General features: G+C 34.8%; 1 protein-coding gene across 2 annotated transcripts in view; it reads right to left on the bottom strand.

Annotated features, from left to right (window-relative positions):
• Window positions 1–27,902, bottom strand: part of CCDC73 (coiled-coil domain containing 73) — a 115,784-nt gene that overhangs the window by 11,714 nt on the left and 76,168 nt on the right. Inside the window, exons 8-13 of one of the 2 annotated variants that reach the window (XM_033120419.1) lie at window positions 27,091–27,226; window positions 26,778–26,857; window positions 12,559–12,687; window positions 11,999–12,058; window positions 10,749–10,853; window positions 3,345–3,455 (exon numbers count right to left, since the gene is read on the bottom strand). The exons of the other annotated variant lie outside the window; for it this stretch is intronic. Coding sequence (XP_032976310.1) covers window positions 3,345–3,455; window positions 10,749–10,853; window positions 11,999–12,058; window positions 12,559–12,687; window positions 26,778–26,857; window positions 27,091–27,226 — 621 coding nt within the window. The remainder of the gene's footprint in view (window positions 1–3,344; window positions 3,456–10,748; window positions 10,854–11,998; window positions 12,059–12,558; window positions 12,688–26,777; window positions 26,858–27,090; window positions 27,227–27,902) is intronic. 2 annotated transcript variants of the gene reach the window in all.

Genomic DNA, 27,902 nt, shown 5'->3' with positions numbered 1-27,902 from the left:
TTTTTCAGCTCTGCAAGGTGACCGTCTCAAGTCTCCATATGTCCTTTAGCCCATCCTCGCCCATCTCCCTTCATGCCTAGCTCTGCTGGTACTCTCTTCTCTCCTGCCTATTCTCAATCTTTCCTGCTACACCGGCATGTTCTCCTTAGCCCACAAACAGGCTCTTCTCACATTTCTAATTGTTTTTTCTTGACCCACCTCTGTCTCTCAATTTCTAAAGTCCACACTTGCTACTTTCAAATTCTAACCTCCCATCACTTCTTAATAACCTGACTTCTACCCTCATTGTTTTCTCTCTGTCTCAAAACAAAAATGTTGGCATTCCCCAAGGCTTTTTCTTCTTTAGCCTTGTCAAGACCTCCACTCCTTCCACAGATGATCTTGTAATATCTATACCTTCAGATTTCATCTTTATGCTAATAAATCTAAAATCTGTATCTCATCTCTCAACCTCTCTCCTAAGATTAAGTTCACATTTTCAAATGCATGGAATGCATTTGAAGTTGGTGTCCTGCAGGCACCATAAATTCAACAGTTCCCAAATTAAGTTCATTACTTTCATCCACAAAATCTGCTTTTCCTGTCACATTCCCCATGTCAGTTAGTGACATTATCATTTTACTAGTTATACTAATCTGAGAGATGTATTTGACTTTTTCCCTTTCTAAAACTCATTATATATAGAATATCACTCACCCTGCCAATTATACTTCCAAAATGCTTCCTGCGTCTATCCCCCTTCTCTATTCTCACAACTGTTGCCCAAATTTGCACCCTCAGAGGCTCATGTACTCTTCTTCCTGGTCTCTTCCCATAAAGCCATCCTCCATACTGTTGCAAGAGTTATTTTTCTAAAACAGATCTATGTCACTTCTCTGCTTCAAAATTCTCAATGGCTTTCCATTACTTATAAAATGCAACTTTGATAAGGAGCCCTTCAGAAGGTGATCTCAACCTATTTTCCATTGTCACATTCTACATGAGACTATTCATCACGCTTGAACATGCAGTTTCATGCCTCCATGATTTTTCCCTTTCTTAAATGGAATGCCAACGGGATGGAATGGGAAGTGTCGGAAATGGGCAGCTATGGCCTGGTGAAACTACTCGTCTTTCAAGGCCAAACTGTCATCTTTCCTCTCAAACTTTCTCTAGTCTAGCTAAATAACATGATTCAGTTTGTGCTTTCACAGTAATTTGTTAATACTCCATACTAAAAGCACTCCACTGTTAATTGTGGTTAATTTCTTAGTAATCTGCCCCTTTGAAAGTGTAAGAGCTCTTTATTATTCTTTGTATTTTAGGCATCATTGAAAATCCAGTACCTAGAATAGTGCCTAACACATAATAGATGATCAACAAATGCTGTGAATTAAAATCCTTTGTGATGCCCCCTCCTTTAATTTCTGAACATTCTCATTTATTGCCTTTTTGTCTATAAGTACCCATCGGTTATACAACTGGTCAAATGAAAACAGATACGCATAACACTGTTCTTTATATTGCAATGAATTTTAAATATATCTAATGATATTCACTAAAACAGATACGCATAACACTGTTCTTTATATTGCAATGAGTTTTAAATATATCTAATGATATTCACTAATTTTTATTTGTATGTACAGTATTTTCTTTCACTTTATTTTTTTGAAAAACAGTTTATATGATTCCACCTTATTTTTAGAAGTATCTTTTTATGTTTTTTTTTAACCCATCTTGATCGAATCTCACTAGCAATCCACTCAAGAATGGTGAAAAACTTACATAGAGACAGATACAAGTAAAGAGTAGATCTGACCTCCCATTCAAAACAACTCTTACAGAACCAAAGTAGCTTTTAAAAATTTACCTATTTCGTTCAGTACTAAAGCATATGGAAGTGAAATGGTTATAGAAGTTAAGAATCCTAAGACAAAACCAATTTTATCTAAATTTATAGATTGAGGCCTCACCAGTGAAGCTGAGTGTTTATTTTTCTTAATGAAATTGATTTTTTGTTGAGGGAGGGGGATGGTAGTGGTCTCATCAGGAAAAATAAATGTTTAATTTTCTTAGCTCAACCAATATTTTTTTGCATGGCTGGCATATTTAAATTTATATTCTCTTTTCACTTGATAGTTTTTCCTTATCCTGACAGTACCATTTCCATGGTCTTTTAAATACTAGGAATGTGAAGGAAGTGTTGGGATGCAATGTGGATTAGCTGAAGCTAAAATGAATATTACTATCCTTGGTGCCTAGTGATAAACTTTACTAGTAGAGAGATTATTAAGGATTTCTTAGTATTCTGATACAATTAATTACAAAATACTTTTTGAGATTTTGGTAAAGCTTATCAAATTCATCAGTGAAGAATTGATCTCTCCAAAATATAAATTAACATGTTAGCTGCAATTGAAAAATCAAGAGTTACTTACATAACAATTTATATAAGCATCTACAGAAAATATTATCAAGAAATATTGATATTTTCAAAATATTATCAAAAAACATTACTTACATAACAATTTATGTAAGCATCTACAGAAAATATTATTAAGTAGGTACTTAGGTATATAGTATATTAGTATAAAATATATTAATATAGTATTAAAATATAGTGTAATTAGTATAATAGTCTAAAATATAATCTTACTTGCCCAAAATATAGCCTTCATAAACCCATAAATAATGACTTTCTATTGTTAATTCTTGTAAAAGACGGGCAATGAAAACAGATATTAAAATAGAATATTAAATTTTGGGATTCACCCATCTTTAAAAAGTAAATCTTTGTATTTCATTCCAATGTACATCATTGTACACTTTTATTATCTGCTTCATTAAAATTAAAATATAGTATCAAATAAACATGTGGTTTAAGAAAATAGCATTGTTTATAACCATCAATTCTTATTATAAAATGTTAATTCTATACAACTCAACTACTGTATACATGTACTAAAAACATGGCTTCAATACATCTCAACAAAACTGCTGAGGAAAGCTAAATAGATCAGCTAACAATAATCCCTATATTATTCTTTATTTTAATCATTTACTAAAATATTATCAATGGTTTTATGAAAAAGTAAATTAATTTTTCTTTGTCACATATGGAACGCCATTCAAATTAGATACATACACACACACGTGTGGTTTTTCATGCATGAAAGCATTACAGGAAATTTTATTAAATTTAGCGTTTAAAAAGCATTCATTTCTTGGAAATATAAGTGCAAAAAGAAAATGTGTCTGACTTTATTCCTGTATTATTTGTGCAATATTTTCTTAGCATTTAATAGTTATCTTAAATGTCTACAACTTTAAAATATTTTAATTTTACTATTTAATAAACCTACATGCTTTTTCCAAGTTCCTAGTGCTTCCTCATGCTCATTTTGAAGATTAAGGAACTTTTCTTCATTTTCTTTTACCTTCTCCCTTTGCAGCTCATTATCTCTTTCAAGGGTCTGCAATAAAATTAATTATCCAAAAAATAATCAATACCACATTAATGAATTTTGATGTGTTTTATGTTGCTTGGACCTTTGCTTCTAACATGCTGAAAGTGCCATACAGATCAGAGATAATGTGCTATCTCAACAATAATTTTCATAAATTAACAGAAAGGTACTTATAGTTTAGTTAACAGGAAATAGGGGGAGGTTATGAAAAAGAAATGGCTATAAAAAGGTATAAAAACATTGCCATTATTCAGTTTCACTGCATAAGTTTTAATGTACTGAAAAAGTAATATAAAGTACAGCACTGAAAAATATGAAATGTAGCATAATGCAGCCTAACCCTACTAAAATTTTTAACTGCCACAGAATATTTTTTTCCGTATCTGTTTATTTCAGAAATTAACTGGCTAGAAAACCCTTAAATACAATTTTAATTTTTAATTTCAAATTAACTTTAGTGGAGCTTCAATATTTACTATATTAACTTATTACTTCATAAATTAACATAACATAACCATCACACTACCCTCTCTCCCCGCAAAAATCCTTAAAGAGTAAAACCAGTACTAAGTGTTTTCTAAGACATGGGTTTTTAAGCTATTAAATCAGTCAGTGTCACCAATATTATTAGTGTTCAATGTTTGCTGATAATCTAAGTAAACTTTGAAAAAAAGACAAAGAGTACGAACCCTACCTGCATGTCTAAGCATGTTCATACATTTGGGACTTTTAAGTTCATTTGTTCATCATTATTAAAGCTACGTACATTCAGGGTAAACATTTCAAGCCACACATAGGATACAGAAAGAAAAGGTAAAGATTTCCTCTATCGGTTCTCCAGTTCTACCCGCCCAGGTAACCATTCTAGCAGTTTCTGGTGTATACTTCCAGAAATTGTCTATAAGCATACAAGTACATAGAATATATATTTTAAATACAGATGAGACCATATAATACATACCATGTTCTGCAATTCACTTTTTTGAAAAAAATGAATATATCTTACTTTCTGTATCATTATATATAGCTCTATTTTATTTTAAAGGCTTCATACTACTCCATCTACTTAAAGAGTTCTCAATTATATCTAAAATGTCAATATGCAAACATAATTATGCAAAATTATGGAAACATCTCCTAAAAAGCATTTTATAATTTTAACAAGATTCTCCTCTAACTTATAAAGAGCTATGTGAATTGCGAGCACTCCATGAATACCTATTTTGATTGCCTCTACTTTAGGATCATATATATATTTTTATAGAAGTCATTTTCTTAATTTATTATAATTACACATTGTAATAGGGCAGTTTACAAATAGTTATAATGTATATATTTAATAGATGCTTAACATTCTAATTTTACAGTATCTATCTTGTCAATACTGCATTTTAAAATATATACAAACCAAAGTTTAGAGGAGATATGGGAGCATATACCACAGTCTATATCTTAGTAATAATAAATGACCAAGAACATTATGTTCTTAAAACAGTGTATTAGATATGTCAATCATTTCCTATCCCTACCCATACTCCCAACTAAAGAAAACACACACAAAAAAACCCAAAAAACTGCCTATATCAGGGATTCTCTCAGTTTCCATTTTTTTGGAGACATTCCATCCTTCCATCACAATTTGGACCTATTGCTCTTTTAGTCAGCTACATTGATCAGGTTATCTCAAGATTTCCTTTTCTCTTCTGTGGTGGGTCTCCTGTTTTCTACATCCTATGGTTTCCTCTTTCCTGCTTTATTCCATTGTCTTGGTAAAGCAAACTTTCTATTACTTCTTGATAAAGGAGTCAATAAATGTTATATTTTTGAGACCCTGCATATCTGAAAATATCTTTATTCTACCAATACTTAACAATTCATTTCACTGAATATGGCCCAATTCTGCTTTGGAAATCAATTTCTCCCCAACCACTAAGGGCCTGGTTCTATGATTTTCTACCTTCCAGTGCTGCCAGTGAGAAGTCTGAAATCATTATGTTGCCATTCTCATTCTGAATCCTTTGTATGTGACCTATTTTTTTTTCCTACAGAGCATTTTAGAATTTTTAAGTGTAGTATGAAATTTCATAATATGCATTGGTGTTGGGCAAAACAATCTCAAATCCTTCAATTCTGGGTTACTTTCTTGTATTATTTCTTTGGTAATTTCCTCTCCTTCCATTTTCTCTGTTCTCAAACTCACCGAACCTCTTAAACTGACCCCCTAATTTTATCTCCTGTTTTCCATCCTTTTGTCTTTGGGTTCTACTTTCTAGAAGACTATCTCAATATCATTTTCCAACTTTTCCACTGTACTTTATATTTCTACTAATATACTTAAGAGTTCTCTTTTATTCTATGAATGTTTCTTTTTCATAGACTTAGAATTTTTGTTTTGTTAATTAAAAAATATAATTCTCATATAAGTATATTTTCTTAGTTTCTTCAGTTGTTTTTCATTACTCTGTTTGTTTGGTCTGTTTTTCATGTGGGAGACTTTCAATTGTCCAATGATCCTTAACTGTTCATATTTAAGAATGAAGTATTTAAAAGCTGGTTGAAAATTTTGCCAAATGGTGGGCTTCCACTGCATGTTGATCTGGCTGAGCTATTTTATTGGGAAAATTTAACTGCAGCAGCTACAGTCTTTTCTCTTGAGCAGGTTAGTTCCCCCAGAAAGGAATCTTCCTTCCCCCAGAAAGGAATCTTCCTGCCTTGAAGTTATAAGGCTAGCTGCCCTCTACATGGGGGAAACTGTGCTGGGAGATCTCAGAATTCAGTATTTAGACTTTCCACCCTGTTTTCAATACAATATTATATAAGTGGTGTGCTAATAAATAGGCTTTCCAAAAAAAAAAAAAGCCTGATTTGCAGCATTTGCCAATTTTATTAGTCATCAGTGTTCAGTATTCCCACCATGGTCAATTTCAGGCTACCACTGGTTTAACAACCAGCACACAAAGTGACAACAGCTCTAACAACCAGCTCTCCCTGGTATAAGCTGTCTCTAGCACACCACTGGATTTCCCCAACCTCAGTTGTCCTCAGACTCTCCAAAATAAACCTCCAATCTTCTCCCAAGTACGAGATAGGCAGTGCCTATGAGTGCAGGGTACAGGAAAGAGTCTGGAGGCGCAGTAGCTTCTTATACAGACCTTCTAGTTTTGGGCTTCCATGATGCTTGCAATTCTTGACCATTTCTGCATCTTTGGCTTGCGTGTCTACTTTCTATTATTTACTAAGTAAATTAACAATTTTCCATCTGGTTCTCACTTTTAAAACTTTATTTTTATTGTTTCCTCTACCTATTTCTTGTCCTTGTGGATTTATTAATGTCATTTTATTACTATTTCAGGAGGAAATAGAAGTGAATATGTGGGTTCAATTGAATATGTTTAACTAGAAGCCCTAACCCAACAATATCTGAACTTGCAGAGTCTGAATTTATTCATTGTTAATCATTCATTAATTTAATATTAATGAGCTCTTACTATGTGCCACATACTCTTTTAGGCTCCTATACTACATTAGTGAAAATGTTACTGTTGTGGTGGAATTTATATTCTATCAGAAAATTATTTGGCATTATTTGCATCTGGATTAAAAAATTTAAAAACCCTCTCTGAAAAAAATGGATGTTGCGGAAAGTCAAAATAAAACCAGTTGGTCATACTTCAATATACCAAAAACGGAGTAAATTATCCTGGTTAATACCATGGTAATACTATGACTATAGTAGCGTAACTACTTACATCTGGACTAAAATATAATTAAATCACAGTAGAAAATATTCTCTAGCATGAGAATGTAGTTCTCCATGCTCTGCATCGTACTATTAAAAAGATAAGACAGATGACAGCATGATAGCAGAGCGCTGAGAAAGAGCAGGCCATTATGAAGAGTAATGACCCCTTTTAGTACTGGAGGAATTAGAATGCTCCTTGAGAAAACACTTGAGCTATCTATGCAGCATAATCCTCAGCAACAGTCCTACATTCATATTTTGCGATACTATATATCAGTGGTTCTCTAACACCAGTCTGCAAACAAGTACTGATCCGTGACAAAATTTCACTAGTCTGTGGCAAAAAATGTCAATACAAGGTCATCAAATGGCTTTCCCTGTAATAGACCGTACTTTTTCCTGAAATTACATCCTTAATATACTTTCAGTATTAAAATGTTCTTTTATAAAATTAAAATGATGATAGTATTGTTTGTTTTTTAATGTCCTTACTTACCAAAATAAAAAGCTGGTAATTCTACCCTGTTCTTGCCAATACTCTGTTTGAAATTTTACTATATAAAATCTAGTTTATGTACTATCAAGGCTCGGCTAATAATGGTACGAGTTAGAGAGAGAAACATTTGGATTATATAAGATATTGGCAGTATAGTTAAAAGATCCTAAAACCACAGTTACAGTCACCATTAACTCAAAGAAACACACGACGCTACAGCTCTATAACTACTACCGGCCCTGTGGAATTCAGCAGTACATAAACTCTGGATTTGGAGACCATTGAAGGCAATTTAAAGTTGTAATATAACTTTAGTTGGCAATATAACTGATCTAACAAAAGTGACAGCCCTCAGAAGCAAAAATACAGTAACAATGTAATGTAGAAACGGTGCTGGAGTAGAATCAGGACAAAGATTTAATCCTGCTTTGCCATTAATTATGAAGCCTTGAACTACACTGCTTACATTTCCTGGATCTCTATCTAGTTCATAATGAAATGAAATGATTGGACTGGCTAATCTCTAATATTTTTGATCACCCTAAAAATTTATGTTTCAACTCCTTTAAATGGATTAGGAGAAAATCCTGACAACTGCTATTGATAAAGAATGTGGGTAGATGATGTGTTTCTTGGCAGACGGTTCACGATATCAGAGAAATAGTCCCAATTATCGGTCTGTAGAGTGGGCAGAGGAGGTGGGGAGATACTTGCTTACAAGTGGACTTTCAGAGAAATGCTTTTTACTAGTCTTTCATTGGAGTAGGTAAAGAAGTTAAGAGGAAGGAGAGGTTAGATTCTAGCACACCTCTCCCAGGTCTAACTCCTATAGTACTGGGGGCAGGCAAGACAAATAACGAAGGCGAAACCCTCTTTATGTGACTATTCATAGAACATCGATGGTGAGATAAATCTTGCGTGGTTCAGGTCAGATTTGGTTCTTTTCAATGGTGATGGACTCACATAATTTGTAAGGCCTGGCACAAAATGAAAAAAAGCAGGGGGGAAAAGTGCTATTAAAGATACTAAAATACAAAACTTTTTCCCTTTCTTCATGGTCCCTTCCTCCTTCCCTTTCTTCCTCTCTCTCCCTGTCAACCTATCATGGGGCTTCTTATTTTCTGTTTAATGTCATGGCCCCGGGCAGCAGGACACTCGCAGGGCAAATGCAGATCCTCACAGATGCCTAAAGGTCTCGCCGGACCACTCAGCACAAGTGTGATCCACCAGCTACTGGGTTCTGCCTCCTGCAAGTGGCTGGACTCAGAAACTATGTCCTGGCTGGGTGTATGGAAGTCAATCTCCTCGTCCCATGGGCCTCTGCCCCAACCCATGGCAGATGGGTAACCCCCAAGGGATTGCAACCGCCAGGCAGAGATGCACCACAGGACCTGGATGGGGACTCACTTCCTGCCAAGTCACCTCCCTGAAGTGCCAAGGTACTGCCCACCGGGACAGACGATGCTACAGGGCACATGCACGCAATCCAGATGCTCCCTGCTGTATCCAGGCCTCCACCAGGGGGAAAGGGCACCAGGAGAACACAGGCCTCTCCCACAGCAGTGGCGAGAAAGGAGCAGTGAGTATGAGGCCAGGCAGGGCCCAGGGCACCAAAGGGTGGAAGAGCCAGAAGCCAAGAACGGGTCCTGGGAGGCAGTGGGCGAGTGCCTGAGCTGAGGCTCTGAGCCCCAGTGCATCCTCCGACTTCATTCACACCCCCATCAGACTTAATTTATAAAACATAAATTCAAAGATAAAGCTTAATATGTAAAGACAGTGACAAGAGAACATTACACCTGAAGCAGGAGGCCCTTCTGAGTTTGGTCCCTATGTACGAGCACTGGTTACATAACCATGAAGCTGGCCCTGGCTCTGCTGATGGCGGTCTTTACACAGGAGGTAATGATAGTTTTCTTGGGAAATGTTCAGCGTGACCCTTTATTACCAAGCATCCCTTCAGAGGGGCATAAATAGCTTCCACTGGCCACCCCAGAGGAACATGTCCCCAGTTCCTTCTCTTGAGCCCATCACTTGGCCCAGTAGCACACAAGGCAGTTCCCCACTTCCACTAACCTCCGTATTCCTTCCAGTGGATCCAAGAAACCACCAAAGTTCTCTCTTCTGCATCTTTCCAGGTACATATAGTATTGGAACAAGCATAATACACTTCAAGACCCATTGGCACAGATTACCACAAAACTTTCCTATTGAAATTTCTAGACTATAACTAGGTATTTGTTCCTATGTTCTTGGAACAGTTTGGAACTGAAGAAACATTATGTCAAGTTACTACTCCACATGCGCTTACCACATTCTACTCTACTGGTCACACCAGCGCCGATGTTCAGGTTTCTACAGCATCTCAAGTATCCACCTAGGGAACCAGATGGCAGACTTCCCCTCCCCTTCTTGTACTCCAGTCTTTACGAGTGATTTTCCCATAGACCCCTTCACTTAGCTTCTCAGGGGAGATGTATGAGCCACCACTAGGAATGTAAGAGAAAAGTCTCTCTTATTGAACCCTCACTCCCAAAACATCAGTGACGATAACCTCTTCCCTTCCCCGATCATTTTCTTATATGTGCTGGAAAGAAGATGATGGGGTGACTGTTGAGGTAATAGAGCCAGTTCTAGCACATTCCTGTGAAGAGCGATCTGCCCCCAATTACTGGGAGCTCACTGATTGCTCCCTTACAATGTGGTGATGCTCGTCCCCTTTTATTTTCAGTTTTGGTCTCGGCTACAACTCTAAGACAAAGAAAAAAATCCCATTCAGTCGGTTACAAAATTAAATCAGATATTTCTTAAAATTGAACATTTAAATAGTGACTTAAATGTTAAAAAATATGCTCATTACTTTTTTTTTCTATTTTCTTTTTTTGCTCATTACTTTTGATAATTATGATAATTAATACCAATTGATACCAAGTTGATAAAGGAGACCATATCTTACCACTAAAATTCAAAATGGTCACAGATAAAGTTGGACAGATGAGTGCAACTGAACACGTAAAGCTCATTAAATGGAAATATACTTTAAAAATATATATATATTTATAACCTGATTATTTTCTCTTAGCACCTTCAATTCTGCTTCCAGTTCAGTATTAGTTTGAGTCTGTTGCTGTAGTAACTGCTGCATATGTTGGAAAGAAATGATGATATCCTTTTAAAAAAAGTAGAAACGTATCAATTTAAAAAGTTTAAGATAGTAGATATGTTTCTAAACTCATTCTTAAAATACAGTTTTTAGTTTCTTAACTTTAGTTTAATTTCAGCCCATAGTAAAGAATATACTTAACTCATGACACATTTTACTAATTTAGCATCTAAAATAATTTATTTTACATAATTTCTTATAAGGTACCATGTATAAGAGTTCCTCAAATAATTAAATTTTTTTGAAATGGACCATGGATTCTGAGACACTATTGAGAAATGTAAAGAATTCAAAACTAAAACTTTTGTTGGCTTGCCCTCAAACTAGAAATATATCACCACTAAAATGTCATATTGTTAATGGGCTAGGATATCATGGTAATTCAGAATCAAATGGAAGAAAAGTCGAAGAGGAAAAAATGAAACAGGACAAGTTTTCTTTCATAAACTCTTTTTTTAAAAAATAGAGCAATTATAAATATCAAATAGATTTGAATGAGTGTGATGTTCTTTAAACACATGTTCTAAGCACACATACATTTCAATAATTATCTGCCAGATTAAAATATCAAGGAAAAAAACTGATTTATTTTTATCCTTTTTGTTATTTACTTATAAAATATTTTAGTGTAATATTTTCTCCAGCTTTATTAAGTGGTAATTGACATAGCATTATATAAGCTCGAGTACAAGGTGATGAGCTGATACAAGTATATATTGTAAAATGAGTACCACAATAAGGTTAATTACCATCTCTATCACCTCACATAATTACCATTTTTTTGTGTGTGGTGAGAATATTTAAGATCTATTCTCTTAGTAACTTTCAAGTATATAATACAGTACAAGTACGTTAAGTAAAGTCATACTGTACATTAAATCCCCAAAAGTTACATAGCTTATAACTGGAAGTTTGTACCCTTTGATGAATAGCTTTCACATTTCTCCTCTGATTTTGTTCTTAAATGAGAGTGTATGTGAGACCTAGTTAAAAAGGTACAATGTATCCATTCCATACACACTAACTGAGTGCTTACTATGTGCTAAGAATTGACCCAGGCATGATTCCATTTGTTATTTAAATTAATTTCCCACATTGTATCTGGTTTTTAAAATATTTACTAGCTTCCAAAATATCTTATCATTGCTTGCCTGTTTTTCTTCTTGAATATGAGTAATCTCTTCATTAATCTTCTTATTTAATTCCAATTCCTTAAAAAATTTAAATAATTTTAGGTTATCGTGTAAAGGTCAGCAAATTCTACATTCAATTCAGTGCTCAACAAATTTGGGAGTGTCATGACCTATTATTACTCCAGAGTACCAACATTTGTTTGCTGTTGAAGCAGTGACTCTAGTAAACTAGAGATGGTATTAAATAGCCAATATAGGCTGGTGCAAACTTATAAATGTTAATGTTAAAAAGTACAGAATTTCTCACCTCTAAAAACTTTTCTGGAGACACCACTGTGCCAAAAGAAGACCTGACATCATATTAAAGCGGAAATAAAATGATTCCAGCCAAATTTTAATGTCTTAAAGTCTTGCTGATAATATAATAGTAAAAAATCTAATAATTAAAAACAATTCATAATACCTTTTCCTATGTAACTTGATAAAATGAACATTTTTATAATGTTATAACCCTAAAATTCTCATAAATTTTACAAAAAATATTAATTTCATAAACATGAAGACATTTAATTAAATACCATGTTGAGCCTTTCTTGAAGTTCCTGAAATTTTTGTTCTTTAATTGTTAAATTGATGTTTTCTTCTCCCATCTTATGTTGACATGTAACTTTGGACTTTATCAAGTCTGAGTTTACTTTTTTCAGTTCCTTTACATAAGACACATGAAACACAAAATTCAGTATTAGTATTTCATCAAAGCAAAGTACTTTTTTGATAGTTTTAAAGTCCATTTTTAAAGCTATCGATATACTATATATTTCACATATTAAGATAATATACTTCTGGTCCATCAAGGTGTATTTCCCCTAGGTCCACTGCACAATACTTAGTCTAGGTGAGAATGCAATTTGTGGCTATGGAATAGGCAAACACAATGATACAGGGATAGAAGGCACGATCTTTGCTCTTAAAAAGAGCGCACTAACTAAATGAACTAAGTAAGGTGTTTTCATTATTTATCGAACAAAGATCTTCTGGGAGAAAGGTGTTTTCAGTCATTACTTATCCAACAAAAATCTGAGATAAAGAGATGATAAAGATTATTAATCCCCAAGTTCATTAGCATCGAATAAGAAAAACAATGTAAGAAATAATTACGATATGATGAGTGTTGTTATTATAGGAATGTATAGAAGAATAAAGAAGGAAACAGTTTGGTTGAGGGTGTCAAGAAGGCATTATGTGGAAAAGTGGCATTTGAATTGAGTCTTTAAAGATAAATTTGCAAAGAGGACAAAAAAGGAGTAGACATTCCAAGCAAAAAGATTCTACATGCACAAAGGTACAAAAACATGAAAAAGCACAGTATTTTCCAGGGAAACAGAATTAACAAGATATGGCTACAGCTAACAAGCTATGGGTAAGCGGGAGGACTAGACTATTGGTAGTTGTGGCTAGACATTTGGCAGGATTCAACTACTGAAGGGGATTTGCAGACCAAACTAAAGAGTTTTAATTTTATCCTACAGGCAATGAGGAATTAACCACTGAAGGATTTTGAGGAGAACAACATAACCACTGAAGGATTTTGCATTAAAAAAAATAACTCTGGCATCATGTAGAGGATAGGATTGAAGGGAATATAAAGAAGTCTTCATTTGTGAAGTTATATGTCCATTAACAGACACCATCCAAACACATTAAAATCCTGAATTAACTTCTGAGTTGGTGTGCACTTATTGCATTGCTAGTCTGTGTATACTGAGTATGTTAAATACTCAAGGATCTGATTTTTACATTCTTGACTAAACAGCATCTAAATCCCCTTTGAATTTTAGGAACTCTACATTTTAAGAGCCCACTGCCTACTAGTGAAGCAGGAAATGCCAGATACTGGCTTTATATGCATGAGACCAGGCAGATCAGATGCACCTATCTTGGATACTGGATTAGAAGCTAGTATCACAAAGAACAAGAAGTGTTGGGAATCCATCTGTTGGCAGTCAGCAGGGCCAGACCTAGGAATGTCAAGCTTCCGTGGGAAACAGTGATACCACTGCAGCGGTAGCAGCATCTGCTACAGTCCACAGGGATGGGACAAGCTGCAGTGCACAGTACTCAGCTGTAGAAGTTGGTTTCATTCTGTGGTCTTGGACACTGAACAGCTTCCCTCATTTCTGACCATTTTCCAAGTCTGAGATGACCAACATCCAAACTCCTGATCTGACAAAATCATCTTACAATTAAGAAACCTAATATACTTCCATTTTTACAACTTTTTACAACTTTTCTACAAAAAAGTTGTTATTTATTCAGTATTTAAGAACTGAATAAATAACAACTTTTTTGTAGAAAAAAGCTGGTTCATTAAGGGTGGAGATTATAAGAAATTTCAATTTTCTTCATTGCAGCGGTTAGTATTTTCTTTCTTTTCCTAAAACAAATGTATTTCTCATGTATCAGTTTAAATTAGTATTTAAAGCTATGGAAACAGGTGCAATCACTTATTAGTTCAGAGAGAAGATGACAAATGACTGAGTCCTAAAGAACTCCAATGCTCATGGATTAGAAAAGCAGTTAGTATAAGGCTGAGAAGACAATAAACTGAGGTAGGAGGAAAACTAAGCAAGTGTGATTATCAAGGAAGCTGAAAAAGCAGCAGCAACAAACAGGGCTGCCAAAACCTCCAGGGTACTACATGTTACAGCCTCAGCCACCCAGAGAGAAACTCGCCTAATTACCTCTTAACCCCTAGTTCAAAATCCGGGAGAAAGGATTTGTTGGTCTTAGACTGCAAACCCCATTAGACATGTTGCATATCTAAAGCATTTAGAAGCACTGCATAAAATGACGGCTAAAGTAACCATGTGGGTCAAGAGATAGGGCTCCATTCTCAGAAAAGCAGGCAGACAAATGAACGTCTGGTACAAAGAGAACAGGTATGTACTGCGTAATAAAAGAAGTTTGAATGAAGGAGGTAGGCCTGAACAATGCGTAGTATACTGAATATTTGTCCTATCTGGTCTCCATTTGTCTCCCGATTCTCTCCACCCTTTCTCCACACTGCCCTGTGTCCTGTGTGGCTGACCTCTGTGGATATAATGAACAGGTCCCCTTGCCCTCTGTCTCCTGATTGGGTTCATTCTGTAGGAGGTACCAGTAAGTCAGTATGCTGGGAAAAGAGAGACTGAGGTATTTCTCTCTCCCTAGATGACCATAAATTGGCAATAGCTCTGTATCTTTAACAAAGGGGACAGCTTCTGAATTGCAGCTTTCTTCTACAGATACACCTACAGCTCTCTCCAGCTTCCAATATCTGCTTCCTTCCACTGCTCCTTCAGGTCTAGATGACATATCATTCCCCCACTGCTTCTATCCCTGGGGTGCTTCACTACCCCCTGTTGGTTTCCTTTAACTCTGCCCACAACTTTGTAAATAGCGTCTTCATCAAGTTTTCTCAATTACCCATTCCAGTGTACCATCTGTTTCCTGTTTCAAACCTATTTAATACAAATAAATTGAGAGGAGACATTTCAAGTGGGGGTAGGAGATGTGGAGGAGACCAAAGGCAAAAAGGCAGGGAGAATTAAGAATTATGATAATGGCACCTTTTGGCTCTCTGAGCAGCACCATGGCGGTCAGTGAGAACAAGCACCTTACGAAAGGCAGCAAGGAGGGAGCCAAGAAGAAAATAGTGCCCTCATTTTCTAAAGAAGATGGGTATGATGTGAAAGCACCAGCTATGTTCAATATAAGAAATATTAAGGGGGCGGCCAGATGGCTCGGTTGGTTAGAGCGGGAGCTCTTAACAACAGGGTTGCCGGTTTGATTCCCACATGGGCCAGTGAGCTGCGCCTCCACAACTAGGTTGAAGACAACGACTTGACTTGGAGCTGATGGGCCCTGGAAAAACACATTGTCCCCCAATATTCCCCAATAAAAAAATAAAATAAAATAAAAATATCGGGAAAATACTAGTCACGGGAACTCAAGGAACCAAAATCACATCTGATGTTCTCAAGAGTCATGTTTTTGAAGTGAGCTTAGCTGATCTACAGAATGATAAAGATGCTTTTAGAAAATTCAAGGTAATTTCTGAGGATGTTCAGGGCAAAAACTGCCTAATTTCTATGGCCTGGATCTTACCCAGGAAAAAATGGTCAAAATGCTCCAAGGTCAAAAAATGGCAAACTGTCATCAAAGCTCACACTGATGTCAAGACTACTGATGGTTATTTGCTTCGTCTATTCTGTGTTGGCTTAACTAAAAAGCGCAACAGTCAGATTCGGAAGACCTCTGATGCTCGGCATCAACAGGTCTGCCAAATCTGGAAGAAGATGATGGAAATCATGACCTGAGAGGTGCAGACACATGATTTGAAAGAAGTGTTCAATAAGTTGATTCCAGATAGTAATGGAAAAGACACAGAAAAGGCTTGCCAATTTATTTATCCACTCCATGATGTCTTTTGTTAGAAAACTCAAAATGTTGAAGAAGCCCAAGTTTAAATTGGGAAAGTTCATGGAGTTTCATGGTGAAGGTAGCAGTTCTGGAAAAGCTACTGGGGATAAGACAGGTGCTAAAGTTGAACTAGCTGAAAGATACGAGCCCCCAGTCCAAAAATCTGTTTAAAATTCAACTTTTCATTGTGACAAATAAAACATGTTCATGACGTTAAAAAAAAAAGAATTATGATAATGGCACAAAAATTTTAGATGCTTGGGAAGTAGTAGGAAACAATGTTGAAGATGTAAAATGGGGCCAGACCATGGAAGCTCTGAAAAGTCAATTAAAGAAGTTTAGGACTAAATCAACATACTGCACACCTTAAACTTACACAACGTTATATGTCAATTATATCTCAACAAAGCTGGAAGAAAAGTTTGGGAGTTGAAATGGTAGGCAAAGAGAACTATTTAATCTATTATTCCTTCTACATATACTAAGCATCTAGCATATGTCCGGCACATAGAAGCAATACATTAAACTAGTAACTACCATGCTTCCCCGAAAATAAGACCTAGCCTGACCATCAGCTCTAATGCGTCTTTTGGAGCAAAAATTAATATAAGACCCAGTCTTATTTTAATATAACACCAGGACGAATATAATATAATACCAGGTATAATATAATATAATATAATATAATATAATATAATATAAGGTGTTATATAAGACCGGGTTTATAAAATATAATATAATATAATATAATATAATATAATATAATATAATATAATATAATATAATATAATACCGGGTCTTATATTAATTTTTGCTCCAAAAGACGCATTAGAACTGATGGTCAGGCTAGGTCTTATTTTCGGGGAAACACAGTAGTAAAGTTAGTCTAGCAAAAAGACTGAATAAAAACTAGAGAAAAGAATCCTGGCTACAAGGTTATTTTATCAATCCAGGCATGAGATGATGAATGTCTATACTAATGAGAAATAGAGAATGAAAAATATGAGACATTCTAAAGGAAAATAAACTCTAGCGGACAAAGGGAATGAAGGAAAAAGATGACTGCAGAGCATCTAGGTCAAGCTAGGAGACATAAAAAGAGGGACCATGAAATGTGAAAGAGAGAAGCATAAAAATGGAAAGGAAATGGAAAGTCTGCTTCATTGATGAAATAGATTCAAAAAATGTTTTTAAGACAAGAAACAAGAGACACACAATGTTCTGAGACTATTAAGAAAGCCAAAAAGCACAAATTATTAAGACTGAGCCATAGGCTGCTACTATTCTCAAAAGGAAGGCCCTTCATTCATATTTTTACAAATTATAAAAGGTTACACATGATGAATTCCTCCAAATGAAGTTTCAGTGTACCACTAATGGTTCACCTTCACAGGCAGCATGACCCTTAAAAAGTGAACTATCACATAGATGCTATAAAACTAACACATATTTTATTTTAAACATCTATCATATTGTACAAAACATAATATTCTGTAATGAAAAACACAAAGTGTCAGTATCAGTTACAACAAGATGATCTGAAGAAAGAAAGTAGTTGGGAGAGAGCTTTATCATTGTAGAAACAGAATATAGTTGAAGCAATTGCTGAGTCAGTTGAAATTCCAGACTTATACTATCTGATAAGAAATTTAGAGGCAAATGAGGCTGTTTTAGTTGTCTTGAAAGGTTTTACAAATAACCCACTTATAAATATGGTGCTGAAAAGGTGAATCAATCAAAACTTAATTTTAACCTAATTTCACTTGCAAGTAACAATAATCCCATAAATTTCTACAGCATGTTAAACTTTCTGTAGTATTTTTTCTACATATTTATTATTTTATATTATTACACATATATAAAACAGGAAAGGTCACTATAATTATACTCATACATATATTGCAGAAGATAATGTGGGTTGGTGGGGGGGAAGAAAAGCGACACCAGTATGGTCTGAGTCATACTCTTCTTCCGGATGACTATAGTTGAAAGGTTCAGTTTTAAAGAAAAAGGTAAAGTGATGAGTTAAGATGAACAGAATACATGAGAAATATCATTCAGGGAATTATGTGCAGGCAGGAATTGGCCAATTGACTGGGTGAAGTAGTGGGGTCTGAAGGACGAGGGGTAAAGAAACCAGATTTGGGCCTGTAATGTTACAGATGATAGAAAAAGATGCTCTGTACGGAGAAAGAGGGGGGGCTGAACGACAGAGCCCAAAGGAAGCAATGTTTAATGATGCGTTTCAACGTAGAGACATGCTAGTTTACAGATCTGCAGAGTCAAGCAATATAAGGAGCTGGTAGTTCAGTAGTATGACTAGTTAACAATTTCCCCTTTTAATAAACATGTTCTTTCTAATGGGGAATGAAGGAGAGAAGAAACTTATGTTGCTAAATTGTTTATGCCACTACTGTTATTGGTAGAATGGTTAAGAACACAGGTACTGAAGCTAAATTTGTCTGGGTTCTAATCCTGACTCTATTTTCCTGGTTGTATAATTATACCTAAACTACTTTATTCTGTCTCAAGTTTCTCATCTGTAAAATGGGGATATAACATTTTTTTTAAACTGACAAAGTGCCTGGCATGTGATACTCCATGCAGTATTTATTGAACATCTACTATGTGCTAGGCATTATTGCCTATTATTACTACTAAGGTGAATCCAAGAGAGTCTATGATTATTTTTTCTACTTTTAAAATAAAATAGTATGAATTCTTAATAGTGGTATGAATAAGTATCTTTACTTATTTAAATAATTAAGATTGGGACCCAGTAGTCTGACTTCTGGGTATTTACCTGAAGAAACCCAAACCACTACTTTGAAGGGACATGTGCATCCGTATGTTCTTTACATCATTATTTACAATAGCCAAGATACGGAGGAAACCTTAGTGTACATGAAATGATGAATGGATAATGATGAATCGATGAATGAATATATACCCAATGGAAGTGGACACACACACACTCACACACACACACACACACACACACACACACACACGCAATGGACTATTACTCAGCCATGAAAAAGAATGAAATCTTGTCATTTGCAACAACATTGATGGACCTAGAGACTATTGTGCCGAGTGGAGTCAAGTCAGACAAAGACAAATACCATATGATTTCACTTATATGTGGAATCTAAAGAACAAAATAAACAAACAAAACAAAAACAAAGTCATAGATACAGAGAAAATTTTGATGGTTACCAGGTGGGCGGGTGGTTGGGCACGGAGTATAAGGGGAAGGGATTGAGAAATACAAATTGGTAGTTACAAAATAGTCACAGGGATATAAAGTACATCATAAAGAATATAGTCAATAATATTGTAATAACTGTGTATAGTGTCAGGTGGGTACTAGATTTATCAGGGTGGTCACCTCCTAAAGTATATAAATGTCTAATCACTATGTTGTCCCATGTTTCCCCGAAAATAAGAGCTAGCCAGACAATCAGCTCTAATGCGTCTTTTGGAGCAAAAATTAATATAAGACCCGGTATCATATTATATTATATCATATCATTATATTATATTATATTATATTATATTATATTATATTATATTATATTATATTATACCCGGTCTTATAGTAAAATAAGACCGGGTCTTATATTAATTTTTGCTTCAAAAGACGCATTAGATCTGATTGTCCGGCTAGGTCTTATTTTCGGGGAAACACAGTACACCTGAAACTAATATAATATTGTATGTCAACTGTAATTGAAAAAACTTTTTAATTATTTAAAAAAATATATAAAATAAAGAATTAAGGGCCGGCCCGGTGGCTCAGGAGGTTGGAGCTCCGTGCTCCTAACTCTGAATGCTGCTGGTTCGATTCCCACATGGGCCAGTGGGCTCTCAACCACAAGGTTGCCAGTTCAATTCCTCGAGTCCCGCAAGGGATGGTGGGCAGCGCCCCCTGCAACTAAGATTGAACACGGCACCTTGAGCTGAGCTGCCTCTGAGCTCCCGGATGGCTCAGTTGGTTGGAGCACATCCTCAGTTGGTTGGAGCTATGCCCCCTGCAACTAGAAATGGCAACTGGACCTGGAGCTGAGCCGCACCTTCTACAACTAAGACTGAAAGGACAACAACTTGAAGCTGAACAGCACCCTCCACAACTAAGATTGAAAGGACAACAACTTGACTTGGAAAAAAGGCCTGGAAGTACACACTGTTCCCCAATAAAGTCCTGTTCCCCTTCCCCAATAAAATCTTAAAAAAAAAAAAAAAGAATTAAGAGTTATTCTTTCATAGTTGATAACAATCACAGTTTTCCTGTAGACTATGACCTCCTAAAGGAAAGGTACCATGTTTCATACTTATACCATAGCACTGTAATACATTCAGGGATGTAGAGGAACTAAAAATTATGATGAACATAGAAAAGAGGGATGATGCAATATGTAGATGATGTATTATAGAAATATACACTTGAAACCTATGTAATTTTACTAACCAATGTCATCCCAATAAAGATTTAAAAAAAAAGAGGAATGAACGTGATATGAAAAAAATGTTACTTATCTTTTAAAAATAAGATTTGATGAAACAAAAAGTTCATTTATTCAGGATAAAGAAAATGACAATAAAAATGCTTGGTGAGAGCAGTCAATGACAGCCAAACAGACTATTGCTAATGACACAATAGTTCATAGTCAATTTGTAGAACTGTGTAAGTATAGTGCTGAGGGTTTAGCCATTGATTGAACCAGCTTGCTTCACCTCCATTCAGGGTAAGAACCACAGCCCTGTAGAGCAACCATGTTACAGATTGACACTCCTGGTTTAAATGTGAACAAAACAGTGCAATTTTCTTACTCATAATGGAAAAATAAAGCTCAGTAGGTGGTGAGTCACTAGCATTATGTTAACGTTAAGAGAACAGCATACTTTTTGTTGTAATCAATAGCCCTAAACTTGTGAGTTTAAAATGAGTTAATTCTGCATTATAAGTGCAGATCCAAGAATATACTAGAAAATAACAATTACAGAAATAAGACAGTATAATAAAACATTACTTTAGTTCATAAACCAGATGGTCTTTGACTTAAACTTACTGAACAAAATAATTTACTGCTCTTATTATTTCCTCCTGCATAAATATTTGAAAACATGGGTTGAGAAATTGACTATAGACATTTTAGGATATAAAAATAAATCTAGTCATTTGAGCAATTAACCTACTTAAAAAATTAGGAGACTAATTAAAAGGGAAAATATCTGTTAGAGGACCTCAAAGTTTTAATCTCAACTCAGATTTATAGGATACTTGACTAATGTATATATATAAAATTCATTATTTGGTCAAACATCTTCGGAGTAATAAAAGGAAATCTTTATGTTCGATTGATTCTATTTTTTTTAAAAAAGACACCAATATTTGGTTTAAAATAATATACATCTTTCCTTATACAATGGTGTTCCTAAACACTTGCTTTCCAGCTGTTCTTTTGTGCACTAAAATGATAATTTTTAAAAGAATATTTGCAACAATTTTTGAATTTTTAGTTTTTTGTACTGGGTTTTCCTAAAGCAAGACACACCTGTATGAAGTAAATAAATATTCAAACAACTTCAAAAGTAAATTTTTAGAGGGCTTGTTTTAGACTAGTGAACTCTTCTAGTTTCACTCCTAAGACACAATATCCTATTGATAAAAGTGTAATTAAGCTGAGGTATATGGATAAAACTTATTTTCACAAAGTGGCTTATAATTGGCTTATAATTCTCTCAATTAATAAAGGAGAATTTTTGTTTCTGTCAAGGTTACAAAGTGCAACAAACTTCTATGTCTTTCTACATTTTTCAACAACTGAAAACATGGAGCTGTTGTAATCGGCTAAGTTTTACAGGAGACTCTCTAAAATGCATCAATTCCTATTACAGTAATTGTTATGAAACAACAAGGAATGGAAAGAGGGAGGTAGGGGTAGGAACCCAGTATATGCCTGACAAAAGTAAGAACCAACCATTTCTTATGCCTTTCTTTTTCTTATATATTAATTACGTAATCTTAAGAGCATAATAAATTAAAATCAGAGACCTCCACGAAATGATTCTCTACTGAAAATATGCTTGTGATTTTATAGCCCCTATAAGCTTTTAAATATCCTGAACTTTTAGTACATTGTCTGTTTTCTAACCATTTTATTCAAAGCTGTTAGTGCAGCAAATAAACAGCACATGCTTTGATCTCATTAAATTACAACTTATAGTTCCTAGAGTCATAAATATTGTGCCCTTTTCTCCTTTACCCCTCCTTTTCTGGTACGGGGTAGTCTGTTAAATATCACTATCTCCTTGAGTGCTCTGACGTTTACTCAGACAAACAGCAGAGGTTATGAATGCTGCTCACAGATAGTATCGGGAATTCTTCACGATTGCCATAATAGTGAACCCGGCATTCAGACTGTAATACCTAGTTTAATCTAACATTCAGTTTGGTCTGTTTAACTTTGCTCCACAAAAAAAAAAGAATTCCATCTTATCACAAACTAATAACTTAATGTTCTGGACAAAATCAGAAAACAGTATAAAAGAAAAAGAAAAATTATCTCTGGAAAAAATTAATGATTAAAAGTTTTAAATGAGTGATATAACCAATGTTACTACACTTAATTGGCTTCTGGAAAAAAAAATCAAAACAGAAAAAAAATTTTCTTACAAGTTAAAAATCAAGACTACATAAAAATCACAAAATATAAAACTATTATACCTAGAATATCTGAAATAATAAAAATTGGCTGTTAAAATATATATTTTTAAATTCTCACCCTTTCAGCTACTTATCCTTGGAACTCTCAAAGGTAGTAATATTCCCTCACTTTACCCTTCCATACAATAATCTCTTCCAAGAACTATTTGACAGAATGGTCACTGACTGTAATGCTCTCTAGAGTGACAGAGGCCACCAATGCAAGACACATCAGTACATTTAGGTAGCCCTGGCTTAGGCTCCAAGACCTAAGCAAAAATGGCAAGTGTGTTCATAAGCAACACAATTACATTCGTGAAAAGATAATGTCAAGAGAAGGAGAAAACAAGTCGCAGACTAGGAGAAAATATTTACAAAAGACACATCTGATAAAGGAATCTTAAAACTTAATCTTAAAACTTAGAAATCTTAAAACTTAATAAGAAAATGAACAGCCCAATCAAAAAATGGATAAAAGATCTGAAGACACCTTACCAAAGAAGATATATAGATGGCAAGTAAGCTTATGAAAAGATACTCAACATCATATGTCATTAGGGAATTACAAAACAACAAAGAGACACCACTATCCACTTATTAGGATGGGCCAAAATCCAAAATACTGACAACACCAAATGCAGGTAAGGATGTGAAGCAACAGGAATTCTCATTCATTGCTAGTGGGAATGCAAAATGTACAACGACTTTGGAAGACAGTTTGTCAGGTCTACAAAATTAAACATACTTTTATCATACATTCCAAGCAATCACACTCCTTGGTATTACCCAAAAGAGCTGAAAACTTATGTCCACACAAAAACTTGCACACAGGTATTTATAACAGTTTTACTCATGATTGCCAAAACTTGAAAGCAACCAAGAAGTCCTTCAGTAGGTGAATGGAAATACAGTGGCCCATCCAAACAGTGGAATATTTAGTACTAAAAAGAAATGAGCAATCAAGCCATGAAAAAACATAGAGGAACCTTAAATGCACATTACTAAGTGAAATAAGCCAATGTGAAAAGGCTACGTACTCTATGATTCCAACTATATGACATTCTGGAAAATGCAAAACTATGGAGACAGTAGAAAGATTAGTGGTTGCTAAGAGAGTGGGGAGGAAAAGCACAGAGGATTTTTAGGGCAGTGAAACTATTCCGTATGATACTATGGATAATGATGGATACATGTCATTAAACATCCATCCAAACCCAGAGAATGTACAACACCAAGAGTGAAGCCTAATGTAAACTATGGAATTTGGATAATAATGCATCAGCGTAGGTTCATCAACTGTAACAAATGCACACTCTGGTATGGGACGTTGATAATGGGACAGGGAGTATATGGGAACTCTCCATACTTTCCATTCAATTTTGCTGTGAAGCTAAAACTGCTCTAAAAAATAAAGTTTATTAATTTAAATAAATAAAAAGAGTGAAACTTGATATATACATACATAAAGCTACAAATGCTTGGGGTGGGGTTTTCTTCCCCTTTTAAAAACAGAACCCTTTGGAATCAAGATGAAAACACTGACCCAAAATTTAAATTTTCCTCAAATTAATGATGCTTCTGCACATCATTCATATTCATTTATCTTTTGAGTCCAAAATATGTATGTAAAAAAAGGCTAGTTGAGATTTGGGGTATAATCTTTGTGAAAAAGAAACTTCTCTGTACTGCATCACCTAGCTTGTAAGGAAACTGCACTCACAACCTTAGCCTCACTAACGTTATACTCTAACCAAGTATATAGTCAGAATCCCAACAGGAAACAGATGGTGCACATAAATTGGTGTAATTTGAAGGTGGTTTATTTGCAAAACTGTGGATACAATATAAAGGAACCATAATAAATGGTGCAGTTCTAGGGACTAGCAGCAGTGGAGCTGTCACCACGCCTAGACCCAACAGGACAAGAAGAGGTTAATGACACCCAGAAAGAGGCATCACGTAGAGTAGGCCAACTTGAGACAAGTAGTGATGTGTTCAGGGGCAAGGCCACCCTGAAGTCACCTCACAGGTAGGGAACAGGAATAATAAATATACTTATTCACTCTCTTTACTTCCTCCTGTCTCCTGCCCAGGCTCTCCACTGGCCCGACTTAATAGGAAGCCAGAAGATATGGGAGCATTGATGCAATTCATACAAGTAAGCCTTACAAGGAGAGAAGGATGGATAAGTCTGGATCTGGAGGGACGAATGGAAGATATTTGTACACTAATAAATTAAATAACTACAAAGTAAGTGCAATTTTTAAAATAAATATTTAAATGGCACTCAGTAAATGCAGTTTCAAAGCATTTATTGAGTATCAGTAAGAATAGGTACTTAATTCTGTCAGTGATAGAAAGGTGGTCCAAAGTAGAATTATTTCAGATGTGGCTCTGAAGGAAGTAAAGAAACAAGATGTCATTCTCTGTAGGAAGAACAAGGCCTTGCCTTCTGCTCCTGTCTATCATACCACTCTCCCCTTTTATCAGTGGGCATGGCATATTTTTAGTTGCAAATAATGGAAAATTACACTGGCCCTAACCAAAAAGGCTTAAATAAAAATGAGGATTTATTGGCTCATATAAAAGTCTAGAGGTAGGAAAAGGGTAAGGCTAGTTGATCCAGGGACGCAAAAATGTCATCAAAGAACAGGTGTATTTCTATCACACCAAACTGGTATCCACATTTTCAGGCTCCTCCTTTTCGGCTCTTTTGATTGTAGAGACAAACAATGACTGAGAGCCACAGTGAGGTTACATTCTTCCTGGTTTAACCACTAGCTAAGGTCATTTGTCCACCCCTGAACTGATGACTGCAGCCAGAGGAATGAAACATGTTTATGGCTTTCTGTCAATCTAGGGCTCATCTCTAAAGCTAGAGGCATCAAAACAAGAATCTGGATGAGTTGAGGAAGGAGAAAGGGAATACTGATGTTTAGTAAGCAACAGTTAAACGTCCAATGCACTCCTCCACTCGTGATGCTCCAGCCATACCACACCTTTTCTAGTTCCTCGCATACAGTAACCTTTTTCCTGCCTCAAGGCTCTTCACATGCTGTTCCACTTGCCTGAAACATTATTCTCTTCCCTTCCCCACCCCTTTACCTCCAATGTAATAATGTCACCTGTTAAAATGTCATTACATCCTTTACTTTTTCTTCACATCACTTATAATAGTTTTAAATTATTTGATCTATGTGATTGTTTTATGTCTAACTCTCCACGGGACTATAAATTTCAAAAAAGCAGGGACATGCTTTTATTTTCTTCAGACTTGTATCCTCAGTACTACACAGTATCTAGCACACAGAGTCATTCAAATATTGAATAAATGAACGATACTAATGAGACTGACATATAGTGAATGCTTATAGGTTATTCATGTCACCATAAAAATGTATGCCATTGGTGACAAGTCAAAGAAACAATATTTTGAATAGGCTGAACGAGTTTATTCACTGTATTTATTAGAATCATAACTAAAAGTTTATGAACCTGCATTTAAAACATTTTATTTATCTTTATAACAAAAAAAATCTACCCAACTTTTTCTAATTACTTTAGAATTACTTAAAACTAATTACTTTAGACTATACTTTTATTTAGTATTATAAAATTGTATCATACCTTTTTTAAACTGCATATTTCAGATTCTTGTTTTTTATTTAAAGCTGAAAGTCTTTTGTTTAACTGTATTGCTTCCTGTACTGCAACATGAAAGACACTTGGAAAATATTATATTCAATTTACATTTTAAGGAAAGTATCACTAATATGGACAAGGAAAAACAGTTTCAATACAATATACATAATTATTACTGAAATGATATAATGTTCACTAAACTGCCATTTACTATTTACAAGTTCAATTTATTAATTATAAATAAATCTATTTAAACATTTCCTACTAAATATATTAGTTTAAATAAGATAGCGCCTACCATTTTGTTCTAACTTTTCATGATTCTCTTTTACCAACCCAAATTGGCCTGTTACTGTGGCATAGCATTTCTCAATTTCATTCAGCTGCTTCTGATGATCTTCTTTAGCCAGAAGATGTAACTGGACTTTTTGCTCCTATTTCAAACAGTTATTTGAAATGTTATACATATAACACGCACACACCTATACATATATGCACACATATATATTAAACATATAAAAAGTTATTGTTCGTAATAACTTTTTATTAACATAAATATGTCATGAAAAAGTACTGAGTCCATCACAGGGAGGAAATGTTAGGAGATATTTCTAAATCTATGTAAAATTAAAGCACATTTTTCCCATAACAAAATAGTCACTTAAGGTTACATTTCCCTTGTTCAGCTTCTTTTTCAAAAATCAACTGGTTGCTTTATTTATAGAAAAGTTAGTTAGTCCAGTCCAACTAAGCAATGTGGGGAGAATATTAAAGCAGTAAATTTGGTAATTTAGGAAAGAATTTTTTTTCTCTAAATTTGCTGGCGTAATTATGACGTGCACTATAAAAATTCATGTAAATTTTCTGAAATTAATTTTAATGATTATAGCACCTTCTCACTGCATTAAAAAATGGTATGATAAGAACAATATCTATCAGTGACAGGGAGGCAATATAGTATAGTAAAAAGTCTACTTAAACTGAGATATAATTGGTAAAAATTACGTATAATATGAGCCTTCACTGCTTAAGGAGCTTGTTTTTACCAGACTCAGAAATATGACTTTAAATTTTGAAAAGAAATATTATTTTAATAGAACCAATAACATT

The sequence above is a fragment of the Rhinolophus ferrumequinum genome, chromosome 11, assembly GCF_004115265.2.
Source record: "Rhinolophus ferrumequinum isolate MPI-CBG mRhiFer1 chromosome 11, mRhiFer1_v1.p, whole genome shotgun sequence".
NCBI lineage: Eukaryota > Metazoa > Chordata > Mammalia > Chiroptera > Rhinolophidae > Rhinolophus > Rhinolophus ferrumequinum.
Note: the sequence above shows the minus strand (reverse complement) of the source record. Positions and strands in the feature narration are given on the sequence as shown.